Source organism: Neltuma alba, unplaced genomic scaffold (assembly GCF_004799145.2).
Source record: "Neltuma alba isolate B1F8T4 unplaced genomic scaffold, ASM479914v2 tig00005117_pilon, whole genome shotgun sequence".
Lineage (NCBI taxonomy): Eukaryota > Viridiplantae > Streptophyta > Magnoliopsida > Fabales > Fabaceae > Neltuma > Neltuma alba.
This window is the reverse complement of record NW_021633984.1, coordinates 231,686-243,263: the sequence shown is the minus strand read 5'-3', so window position 1 is coordinate 243,263 and position 11,578 is coordinate 231,686. Positions and strand designations below refer to the sequence as shown.

The 11,578-nt window shown below is 35.4% G+C and overlaps 3 protein-coding genes across 3 annotated transcripts; all 3 read left to right on the top strand.

Annotated features, from left to right (window-relative positions):
- Positions 1–446: 446 nt before the first annotated feature.
- Positions 447–2,937, top strand: LOC114746841 (probable LRR receptor-like serine/threonine-protein kinase At3g47570). Its single transcript, XM_028935127.1, has 2 exons — positions 447–989; positions 1,060–2,937. Exon 2 carries the CDS (start codon positions 1,208–1,210, stop codon positions 2,639–2,641), a length of 1,434 nt encoding a protein of 477 aa, XP_028790960.1. The 5' UTR covers positions 447–989; positions 1,060–1,207; the 3' UTR covers positions 2,642–2,937.
- Positions 2,938–2,990: 53 nt separating this feature from the next.
- LOC114746805 (probable LRR receptor-like serine/threonine-protein kinase At3g47570) lies at positions 2,991–3,643 on the top strand. The gene is made up of 2 exons (XM_028935086.1): positions 2,991–3,121; positions 3,240–3,643. Exons 1-2 carry the CDS (start codon positions 3,004–3,006, stop codon positions 3,641–3,643), a joined length of 522 nt encoding a protein of 173 aa, XP_028790919.1. The 5' UTR covers positions 2,991–3,003.
- Positions 3,644–6,352: 2,709 nt separating this feature from the next.
- LOC114746836 (actin-interacting protein 1-2) lies at positions 6,353–11,292 on the top strand. Its single transcript, XM_028935122.1, has 6 exons — positions 6,353–6,884; positions 7,865–8,026; positions 8,790–8,976; positions 9,298–9,720; positions 9,924–10,331; positions 10,695–11,292. Exons 1-6 carry the CDS (start codon positions 6,493–6,495, stop codon positions 10,950–10,952), a joined length of 1,830 nt encoding a protein of 609 aa, XP_028790955.1. The 5' UTR covers positions 6,353–6,492; the 3' UTR covers positions 10,953–11,292.
- The last annotated feature ends 286 nt before the right edge of the window (positions 11,293–11,578 follow it).

The following is an 11,578-nucleotide window of genomic DNA, read 5'->3' as shown; positions in this document are numbered from 1 at the left end:
TAATTTAAAAGATTTTCTCACAAGTACAAAAAAAAGATGATTAAAATTTTATCATATCATTGAAATAACATATGATGAAGAATGTATTTAAAATGAAAACATAATAACCTTCTCAATATAATTTTTACTGAAGAAAAATACGCATAATCCTAATTACTTATATTATTTTTTGCTCAAAATTTGTTTACTTATGTTATTATTTTTTAGGTCTAATGTAGTTATTTTTTAAAATTATCATATTATTTGTAAGGAAGTATACGATAAGGCAGAGATTTTGTTTTTTTTTCCCCTTGCTATTTAAATTTCTTAGATCAGAATTCAAAGACATTATATATGGTTGTCTCTCAAGCCACATGTGCTCACCAAATCCACACCATCCACTTACCTCTACTTGTTTATGTCCTCCAACTAATCACAGATCAGCACAAGTGTGCTTCTCCATACAAAGAGCTCCCGAGCTAGCCTCCTCTTTCTCAACCATGTCCCTTCACTTGCTTGCTTTGTTTACTCTGATGTTTCAATCTTGTAAATCTGTTTCATCATCATTGGGCAACGAAACGGATCACTTGTCTTTAATCAAATTCAAGGAATCAATATCCAGTGATCCATATCACATCCTGGACTCTTGGAATGCTTCAACACAGTTCTGCAACTGGCATGGAATCTCTTGTGGTCACAAACATGATAGAGTTACTCGGTTGGCTTTAAACGGATATAAATTATATTGTCTGGGCCAATATCACCTTTCATTGCCAATCTCTCCTTCCTAAGAGTCATCGTTCTTGACAACAGTAATTTCCACGGAGAAATTCCACAAGATTTCGGTCGTTTGTTCAGATTACAGAAGCTTCTTGTCCAAAATAATACGTTGACGGGAGAATTTCCGATCAACATCACAAGTTGCTCTAACCTCAAGCTCTTGGCTTTTGGAGGGAATCATCTCGTTGGAAAAATACCAATGGAGATTGGCTCTCTCCATAAGCTTGAAGGTTTGTTTCTACCTCTTAACAATTTCACTGGAGAAATCCCAACTTCGTTGTGGAATCTTACTTCTCTCAGGATTCTTTCTTTGAGTCATAATAACTTGGAGGGGAGTATACCTGAAGAAATAGGCTGGTTGAAAATTTTGACAGTATTTGCGGTATCTTTCAACAAACTTTCAGGTGCAATTCCTTCTGCTCTTTACAATTTGTCATCTCTCATTGTCATGGACCTTGCACTAAATCACTTCAATAGCTCTCTCCCGTCCAATATGTTCTTGAACCTTCCTAATCTACAAGTCCTGGGACTTGGAGGAAATCAATTCACAGGTCCTATCCCAGTGTCCATAGTAAATGCTTCTATGCTTTCAGGTATTACAATACCAAAAAATCATTTCACCGGACCAGTTCCAAATCTAGGAAAGTTGCATAAACTTTCTTATCTAGAATTGTTTTCCAATAATCTTGGAAGCAACTCCACTACTAAAGACTTAGAGTTCTTTGAATCCTTGATGAATTGTAGTGAATTGAACGAACTAGTTTTGACTTTCAATAATTTCGGAGGTCATTTACCAAACTGCATGTGCAATTGGTCCACCCACCTCACATCAATCTATCTTCAAGATAATCAATTCTATGGCCAAATTCCTGAAGCACTTGGAAATCTCCTTAGCTTGAGATCACTGAGTATGGACAATAATCACTTAGCTGAGATCATCCCGACAACTCTTGGGAAGCTTCAAAGCATGGAATTCTTATCTTTATCGGCAAACAAATTGTCTGGAAAAATTATTCGTTTCATAGGTAACCTCACTCGGTTATTTCACCTAGATTTGTCAAATAACATGTTAGAAGGACAGGTTCCTCCAAGTATAAGGAATTGTGAAAGCTTAGTATATCTTGATCTGTCACAAAACAATTTTCGTGGGGCAATAGTCCACGTGATGGGTCTTCCATATTTATCAATCTTACTTAACTTGTCACGTAACTCATTTATTGGCCATCTTCCTAATGAGGTGGGAAAGTTAACAAAGATTGATAAATTGGATGTCTCTCATAATCATTTAACTGGAAATATTCCTCAAACCATTGGAGATTGTCAAAGCTTAGAGTATCTCTGTTTGCAAGGGAACTTCTTTCAAGAAGACATCCCCTTATCTTTGGCTTCATTGAAAGGTTTGAGATATCTAGACTTGTCACAAAATAACTTGTTTGGATCAATTCTAAAAGACCTGCAAGATATTGCTTTGGAGTACCTAAATATTTCTTTCAACATGCTTGATGGGGAGATACCAAGAAAAGGTGTCTTTAGCAATGCAAGCGCAACATCGCTTATAGGGAATAACAAGCTTTGTGGAGGCATATCACAGTTGGAGCTGCCACCATGCCCTATCAAATCTAATGGACAAAGAAAACATCAAAACTTCAAGTTGATCATATCAACATGTTGTGTGATTGCTTTTCTTCTTCTGGCATCTATTGTTGCTATTTATCATTGGAGGAGAAGAAGCAAGAAATCTTCTTTGAGTTCACCAACAATTGACATGATTTCCAAAGTATCATATCAAAGTTTGGACAATGCTACAAATGGATTCTCTGTCAAAAACTTGATAGGATCTGGAAGTTTTGGCTTGGTATATAAGGGAAGTCTTGAGTCTTAAGAGGTTGTTGCGATAAAGGTTATTGACCTTCAAATAAAAGGAGCTCACAAGAGTTTTATTGCTGAATGTAATGCACTTAGAAATGCAAAGCATCGAAATTTGGTAAAAATAATAACAGTTTGCTCTAGCATAGATTACGAGGGCTATGAATTCAAGGCTCTAGTTTATGAGTATATGGTGAATGGAAGCTTAGAAAATTGGTTGCACTCCAATACAGAAAAATCAGATGATGCAAGAGTTTTGCTTCTTGATCAAATAATAAATATCCTCATTGATATTGTGTCTACTATCTTCACTATGAGCATGGGCATCCTCTAATTCACTGTGATTTGAAGCCAAACAATGTCCTTCTTGATATCAACATGGTTGCTCATTTGAGTGATTTTGGATTGGCAAGACTAATCCCACCTGGTGAAGTCATTTCTAATGAACAAAGCAGCACGATTGGTATAAAGGGAACCGTTGGCTATGTACCTCCAGGTATCTTTTGATTTTTTTTCGCTACAAGATCCTCCAAATTTATTATGCTTTCAAACACATTGTTTCCATTTTTGTAATGATCGTTTATAAGAGAATTAATATGCTTACAATATTTCAGAATATGGAATCGGTTCCAAGACATCAATACAAGGTGACATGTATAGCTTCGGGATTCTCGTCTTAGAGATGTTAACTAAAAGAAGACCCAATGAAGATATGTTTGAAGATGGTCATCATCTTCAAACATATGTGAAAGTTGTATTTCCAGGCAAGCTTTTAGAAGTTGTGAGCCCAAGCATTCTTCCACGACAATCAGAAAATATAGGGGGAACTTCAAGCGACTCATCGAAGAACATGATGCAAATCCATCCCAGTGTTGAGAAATGCTTGCGTTCTTTATTTAAGGTCGGACTCACATGTTCACTGGAATCACCTCATGAAAGAATGAATGCAATTGATGTCCTCAGGGAGCTAAATTCTATCAAAAGTTTCCCCCTTTATGGTGAGTACAACATCGCCTGAATACAATGTTTTTGGTTCCAGTTGATCTGGACATATATATTTCGTCAACTTGATGTCTAATAAAACAATCCATGTTTTCACATTTTGTTCCTATTCAATGCTTAATCCATTCTGCATATATTGGTTACGTTCTCTTAACATTAACTAGAATATGGTAGTTAACCTTTTTTTTTTTTTTTGAAAAAATAATAGAACCCAGATTTCTACTGTTCTCAAATTTCATTGCTCTTTTCTTCCTATCAAAACATATTACTATTATTATAAAAAAATTGGGGGTTAATTGTAATTTTACTTAATATATTTGATGATGGCTGCGTCTCATTTTTAGATTTATTTTTGCTGGTCATGTCTGATCAATATCCTTGAAATTATCAAATTGTGATTCGAATGAGCCTAACGTTGCTATAGCTTAGGCATGTTTATTTTGCGGCCATATGTAGTATGTGTGCATGTTTTTTATTACTTAGTCTCTATGTTGATGTCCTTGTTATTTACTCTACATTTTTTGAAAAAACATGTAAATTAATACTTCAGAGTTCATATTTAAAACTGAAAAATGAGAACTCAGAAAAATAGTTGTATACAATTATTCATCCAAATTAAAAAAAAATTATAATTAACAGAAATTGCTTATATATTTTAAATTTTTAAGGATCAAATTAAAATAAAATAAGATTAAAAATAATTGAAAAAATATTGTACTTATCTTAGCCTTAAAAATAAACGGCCCTCTTCATTATTTATAGTTATATTTTATATTATTCCTCTTATTTTTAATGTAAGATCTAATTAAAGAGTTGATATTAGTTCTATATATAATATCTATTTCGCATGTTTATCAATTTTTTTTCAAATTAATCCTATTGATATTCTCTCAAAAATAATAAAATAGGAGTGGGGGCAAAATTAAAAAAGATGTTTAAAGTGTTTTAGAAAAAACACATCATATTAACTAAATTAACCGACATTCTTAATTTATTCAAATTAGTTAATTAGATCTTATATTAAGGATTAAAAATCAGAAGAGTATTATTTTATCCGTAGTGCCCAATCGACTTATATTAAGTGAATAGTCCATGACAAAAAAAGTAGGGTTAAAGTTAAATTTTTGGAACAAATGAAAAAAAAAAAAAACTACTACTCCTCCGGTCATTAATATAAGACCCAATTGTTGAGTTGGTTTTGTTCCTAAATATAAGATTCATTTCTCATATTTATTAATTTCTCTAAATTACCCATATGGATACTCTTTTAACCATAATCAAATAAAAGAAAAAGAGGAGGTATTAAGAAATATAATTATGGTATTTTAGGAAAAACGTGTCACATTTCTTATAATTAACTAACTTACCTAACTTCCTTAATCTAATCAAATTAGTTAAATGGGTATTATATTAAGGATTAGAAGAGGAATAAATAATCTAAGGAAAATCACATATAAAGATCATGGAATTAGAAAAATTACACACAGGGATCAATTCACAAAAATTATTATCAAAACCCATACTATTGTTATCAAAACTCATACTAATATTGTTATGAGTCTCAATTTGTGATTTTTCTAATTCTACGGTTTTTATTTGTGATTGTCCCAATAATCTATAAGTATTACTCTCTCTGTTCCTTATTATAAGAGACATTTGATGCTTATAACATGTTCCTATATATAAGAGACACTTACAAGTTGTCTCTACTTTTTTGTGTTGATTTACTATTTTACCCATATTTATTATCTTCAACTCACACTCTCTCTCCCTCCCACTTCTCTTTATTTTAATAATTTAATTGTTCTCTTTCATGCTCTCTCTCCTTATTAATGAGGGTATTTTTGGAAAAAAATTATAATTTTTACACATTAATTGTTCTTAACTAATTTTAACTGTTTTTTTGATCAACGTACTTCGGTTATTTGTCTCTTATAATAAGGGACGGAGGGAGTAGTAACGAGTAGGGGTGAGCAACAAACCCATTACCCGCTAGCCCGCCCATGACCCATGAAATTTTTGCCCATTTAAGCCCGCCCAATTAGCCTAAATAAGATATTATAAACGGGCGGGCTTAAATGTGCGGGGTAGCCCATTAAACGGGTTGGGCTATGGGCAAGGTATTAGGCTGCCCATACCCGCCCGTTTAAGTTTTAAGTTTTTAAAAATATTTTTATTCTTAATTTAATTGATGATATTGTTTCTCATTCATCTTTTATCAAACATTCATGTTTGTCTAAACTTTTATTTTATCCTTTAGGTAAAAGTTGGAATTTTCAAAGTTTATGAGACTTTATGATTGGTGACTACTTTTATGATTTTATCAGACTTTAATTGTTTGCGAATCTAAGTGAGGTTGTGTGATTGAATATGGTTGATGTTATTTCATATTTGATTTGCTATTTGGCATGTAAAATTTATTGACAGCTTCATAAGGTTACATATACAAAATAACTATACTGAAAAAAATTTTAAAAAAATAAATGGGTTACCTCGTAACCCAGTCAGCCCAAACGGACTGCCCCGTAGCCCATTTAATACGGGCTAAATGGGCTACTACCGGATTATGGGTTAGCCCATGCCCATTTATGAATAAATGGGCGGGCTATAGGCTAACCTTCGGGTTAGCCCACCCCGCCCATTGCTGAGCCCTAGTAACTAGGATAAATAACGCGAAATGACCATAACACCTTACTATATAAAGCCTATCGCCCCGAACGAAAAACCGCGCAAACCGCAAACTTGTTCAAAATTTTCTTCCTCAAGTATCGGACCCCATCATCTCTTTCTCCACCTCAGTTCCTAATCAACAGTAAACATGAATGATCACGCCCTTCCTGATCCACGATTCCGATACCATCAACAATGGCGAACCTCTCAGAGACCTATGCTTGTGCGCCTTCCACCGAACGCGGTCGGGGGATCCTCATTTCCGGCGACCCGAAATCCAACAACGTTCTATACTGCACTGGGCGATCCGTCATGATCCGCAATCTCGATAACCCGCTTCAGGTTTCTGTCTATGGCGAGCACGGCTACCCTGTCACTGTGGCACGGTACTCTCCCAATGGTGAATGGATTGCTTCAGCGGATGTCTCCGGCGCCGTTCGGATCTGGGGCACCCATAACGATTTTGTTCTTAAGAATGAGTTCCGGGTCCTTTCGGGTCGGATAGATGACCTTCAGTGGTCCGCAGACTGTTTAAGGATCGTCGCTTGTGGGGATGGCAAAGGGAAGTCATTCGTTCGTGCTTTTATGTAAGTGATTATCATTATTTTAGTTCCTCGTGCTATGCCATTGTTATATTGAGGCTTCGTTTACAGTCTGTTAAGCCATGCCTTTTGATTTAGTAACTTGATTCTCAGGGATAAAGGCCAATGGCTCTCGGACCACGGTCAAGCCGAAATAATTGCACTTATTAGTTGTAAATTTTGACATTTGAGTTTAATCCAAGAATTACCTTCAAAGAGAATAGATGAAGGAAGAGATAGCTTCATTTCATAGCATCTTCAATTCTAAGGAGGACGATTAAATTCATAATGAGACTGCCTAGGTGGAAATAACCGAGAATACTTTTTGGTGTGCCTGTATAATGTATATGTGATATTATATCATATAAACAGAATCTTATTTTCCCCGATACATATTATCAAGATGCTTATGTCTGTATTTAATAATGTAGTGCATCTCTTCATAAAAGGTTGTTATGAATTAAATACTCAAATTTCCATCCCCCCCCCCCCCAACGCATTCTTTGTGCAAAATTTGTAGCACCAATATTGGTCAGTGTCAATATAAATTATAAAAGTCATGGGAACTGCAACAGCTCGTTTCGAGTTTTGTGATACATGGGGCCACTCTAAATAGTGCCGCATCGAAGAGATGACCAAGGGGTTGGAGTTAATGTTGTGTCCAAGCATCGAAGTTTACGCATATTTTCTAACTTGGGTCATGGCCAAAAGACTGCAATTTTAAAGTTTTGAATCCTTATTTCCTATAAACCTACATGATTCCGAACTTTGATTTGACATATATTTGTTTGGTTGTATGGATTTGGAGTCCATTTAGTTCCCTCACTTGTCCGGTCTCATACTTATGCAAGGTCTGCGTTTAAAAATTTGGTTGAACATATTGTAAGCTTCATCCCTTCTAGAATTGAATCCATGTGCCACTACACGTTCATTTTTCTCCTCGGTGCCTTATTTATTCCATTTCGGATCTTTCATTTTGTGCTTAGGTGGGATTCAGGCAGTACTGTGGGGGATTTTGATGGTCATTCACGGCGAGTTTTAAGCTGTGCATTCAAACCAACAAGGCCTTTTCGCATTGTCACATGTGGAGAAGACTTTTTGGTTAATTTTTATGATGGTCCTCCATTCAAGTTCAACATGTCCATCAGGTAATTATTATTGTTATATATGATTGGATTTCGTCTAGTAATGAACTGGGGGCTGCATATGAAAATCTGGTAATTACATTGGAATTAATTTAAATTAAAATATAATCAAAACAGACTGCCGGAGGCAGTGTGAGATTAAAATTTTCTTCTGAAACACACATCCATGTCCAACAGAGCAACAGGAGATGGTATGTTAGATATTATAGTAAAAGTAATAAGCCTTCATATAACAGCCGGTAAGGGTTCTAAAGAGCTGGCAATCAATTAAGTTTTCACTTGAGGTAAGTGGGGAGGATTGATAAGGCCCCGAATTTCTGTCTGATATATCTTTCTTTCGCTTTGTTTCTCCCCAGTTCTTGTTGTTGCATTTCTGTTGGCAACACAGACAGTTTAACCTTCCTCTTGGAATGATTCAAGAAGAGGTGCTGTTTTGACTATGTTGAACAAATGATCTTGCTCTTGTAGCTAGAGTTTGCATCTGGTTATCATAAGCTCTATGTGGATATAAATACAATGTTCAAACTAAACGTTCGACAAATTAAATTGATCATTGAACTGTAAAGGATACGGTTTAAAGTTGAATAGCCTGAATGTCACTGAATGATAGGTAGGTTTATCTGTTTGCTAAAAAAACTCATATATGACTAAGTGTGTCTTTTACCTGGCCCCAGTCATTCAAACCAGTCAGTTTAAGTTGATAGAAATGCGCACGCTTGTGGTAACATTTTAGGAATTGATAATGGAAGGTGTTGTTGATCTGCAGGGACCATTCAAATTTTGTGAATTGTGTTAGATTTTCCCCTGATGGGACCAAATTCATAACTGTGAGCTCAGATAGAAAGGGTATCATATATGATGGGAAGACTGGGGATAAACTTGGCGAGTTGTCTGCAGAGGGTGGCCACAAGGGCAGCATATATGCTGTAAGCTGGAGTCCTGACAGTAAACAGGTAATAACCTGCATGTATCTTAAAATAAATTGGAAGCAAGAAGAATAGAAACTTATAAGAGCTTATATATGATTCACAAATGAGTTCATTAAAATAACCTACATGCATCATCAAAAATTAAGCCGGTGTGTTAAGCATTTTTAAGAGCTTCACCACATTCACTATACTGACTTAATTACAGCCATCACAAATGAATTCATCTGTTTGAATTGTAATTTTTTAGGAAGAAATTACTCGTTTTTCTTGCACGGCAGAATATGTTTTGATCCTTTCTTCACTAGAGTTTTTGGATGGTTTCAATCCCGTCTGCATCAATTGCAGGTGCTTACCGTGTCTGCTGATAAATCTGCAAAGATCTGGGATATTCTCGAGGACGGAAGTGGAAGTTTAAATAGGACTTTATCGAGTTCAGAATCTGGTGGGGTGGAGGATATGCTTGTTGGTTGTCTCTGGCAGAATAATCATCTTCTTACTGTCTCCCTTGGTGGCATGATTAATTTATATTCGGCAACAGATTTAGACAAAAGTCCGATATCATTATCTGGCCATATGAAGAACGTTGCTGTTTTGACCATACTCAACAGAACTGAAAAGATTCTGTTGTCATGTAGCTATGATGGAGTGATCTTAAAATGGATTGCAGGCATTGGTTGTTGTGGGAAATTAGATAGTAAACAATTCGGATTAATTAAATTGTTAGCAGCCGGTGAAGAAGAAGTCATTACAGCTGGATTTGACAACAAGGTAAGTAGGTGACTGAGAAAATTTAAGGGGTTTATGCTTTTTTTATTTGGACTTTCAAAACCTGTAACATATCAACAGCCAATGTAAATGTGCCTGTTGCTTCTTTTTAAGTATCAGAAAAACGGAGCTTTGTCTTGTTTCAAGTTATGGTAATAGTTTCCCTTAATTTTAAAGCACTTTAATGTGCAATTTTTGAAATGAAGGTATGGAGGGTTCCTTTGCATGGGGTTGATTTCGGAGCTCCTGAGCAAATTGATGTTGGAAATCAGCCAAAGGACTTGAGCCTTGCCCTTAATTCTCCTAAACTCTCTTTGGTAGCAATTGAATCTGGGATTGTTTTGCTTAACGGTTTAGAAATTGTCGCAGCTCATAACCTAGACTTCACTGTGACTGCATCTGCAATTTCACCTGATGGAAGTGAAGCAATTGTAGGTGGGCAAGATGGCAAGTTGCACGTATATTCTGTCTCAGGAAATACACTTACAGAAGAGAAAGTCCTTGAAAAGCACCGTGGTGCTATCAGTGTGATAAGATATTCTCCAAATGTTACCATGTTTGCTTCAGCTGACTTGAATCGTGAAGCTGTTGTTTGGGACCGTGACTCTAAAGAGGTAATTTGAGCCCCAAGCATTAGTTACGTCTATTTTAAGCAATTTAAGTGGGATGCTTGCATTTTCTTATACCACGTTTTCTTTTTGAAATAAGAAATATGGTAAAGTTAAATTTTCAGATTTAGAGTACTGTTATGAAGTTACCTGAAAAAGTTAGGTATTAGTAGAAACATTATCCTTATACAGAGTGGGTATGGCGAACCCATGCAAAAGGTTTGGTTAGGATATGTCAGATTCCACCAAGTATACAATAAAATTCTCATTCCAAGTTCTTAATAACAGATATTTTGAAATTGCTAGATTGACAAGGAGATCAGTCCTTTCCTTGAGCTTTCATTTGACTTTGAAAGTTATCCCTTGCAGGTGAAGCTTAATAACATGTTATTTCACTCTGCACGTATTAACTGCCTAGCTTGGTCACCTGATAACACCCTCATAGCTACTGGGTCACTTGATACGTGCGTCATCATATATGAAATTGGAAAGCCAGCATCAAGCCGCAGAACCATAAAAGGAGCTCATTTAGGTGGAGTCTACGGGTTGGCTTTTATTGATAATGAAAGCGTGGTCAGTTCTGGAGAAGATGGCTGTATTCGTGTCTGGAAATTGGCTTCGGAATAAATTTAGCTTCCGAACAACTACTAGTATCTTACGAACGCATACTTCAGAACAACAAGTAGTTCTTTTGTCTTGCGTTATAATGTTCAAAGTTCTGCCTTGTTAGTGGGAAGAAGATAAGAGGTTACACTGTATTTATGCAGGGTCTTTATAGATATCTCTTAGGACTCACTTATAATTCTGATGTCCTTTAAAGGCAACTCCTAGTTATTGCCATGGAAGCGGGCCATGTTTTCAAGGGGTAGAATGAAGTGAGTTAAATGCACTGGAGGTCAAAGAACATTTCAATATCGACTTACACGCTAAGATAATGTACCCTGCAGATCAACGTAGAGGAAAAGAGATGATAAATATAAGACTAAAGTATACTTTTAATCCTTTAGTTTTATACAAAGTTTTAATTTAGTCCCTTAACTTTAAAAAGCATACATTTGGTCTTTTAACTCTAAAATCATTAAGCTTTAATAATGATTTTTTGTAACAATCATGAATGTTTTGAAAATTAAATTTAATATGTTAGCATTTGAGAATATTTTATTAATATTTAATATCTTAATATCATCATTTTTTTGAAATTTTAGGATTAAAGGATTAAAAGTATACTTTTTAAAGTTGAGAGACCAAATTGA

Coding starts and splice junctions, on each gene's coding strand:
- LOC114746841 (XM_028935127.1), top strand. CDS start 1,208: ATGGACCTTGCACTAAATCACTTCAATAGCTCTCTCCCGTCCAATATG.
- LOC114746805 (XM_028935086.1), top strand. CDS start 3,004: ATGGTTGCTCATTTGAGTGATTTTGGATTGGCAAGACTAATCCCACCT. Junction 3,122..3,239: donor CGTTGGCTATGTACCTCCAG/GTATCTTTTGAT, acceptor ACAATATTTCAG/AATATGGAATCGGTTCCAAG.
- LOC114746836 (XM_028935122.1), top strand. CDS start 6,493: ATGGCGAACCTCTCAGAGACCTATGCTTGTGCGCCTTCCACCGAACGC. Junction 8,027..8,789: donor AAGTTCAACATGTCCATCAG/GTAATTATTATT, acceptor GTTGATCTGCAG/GGACCATTCAAATTTTGTGA. Junction 8,977..9,297: donor GGAGTCCTGACAGTAAACAG/GTAATAACCTGC, acceptor CATCAATTGCAG/GTGCTTACCGTGTCTGCTGA.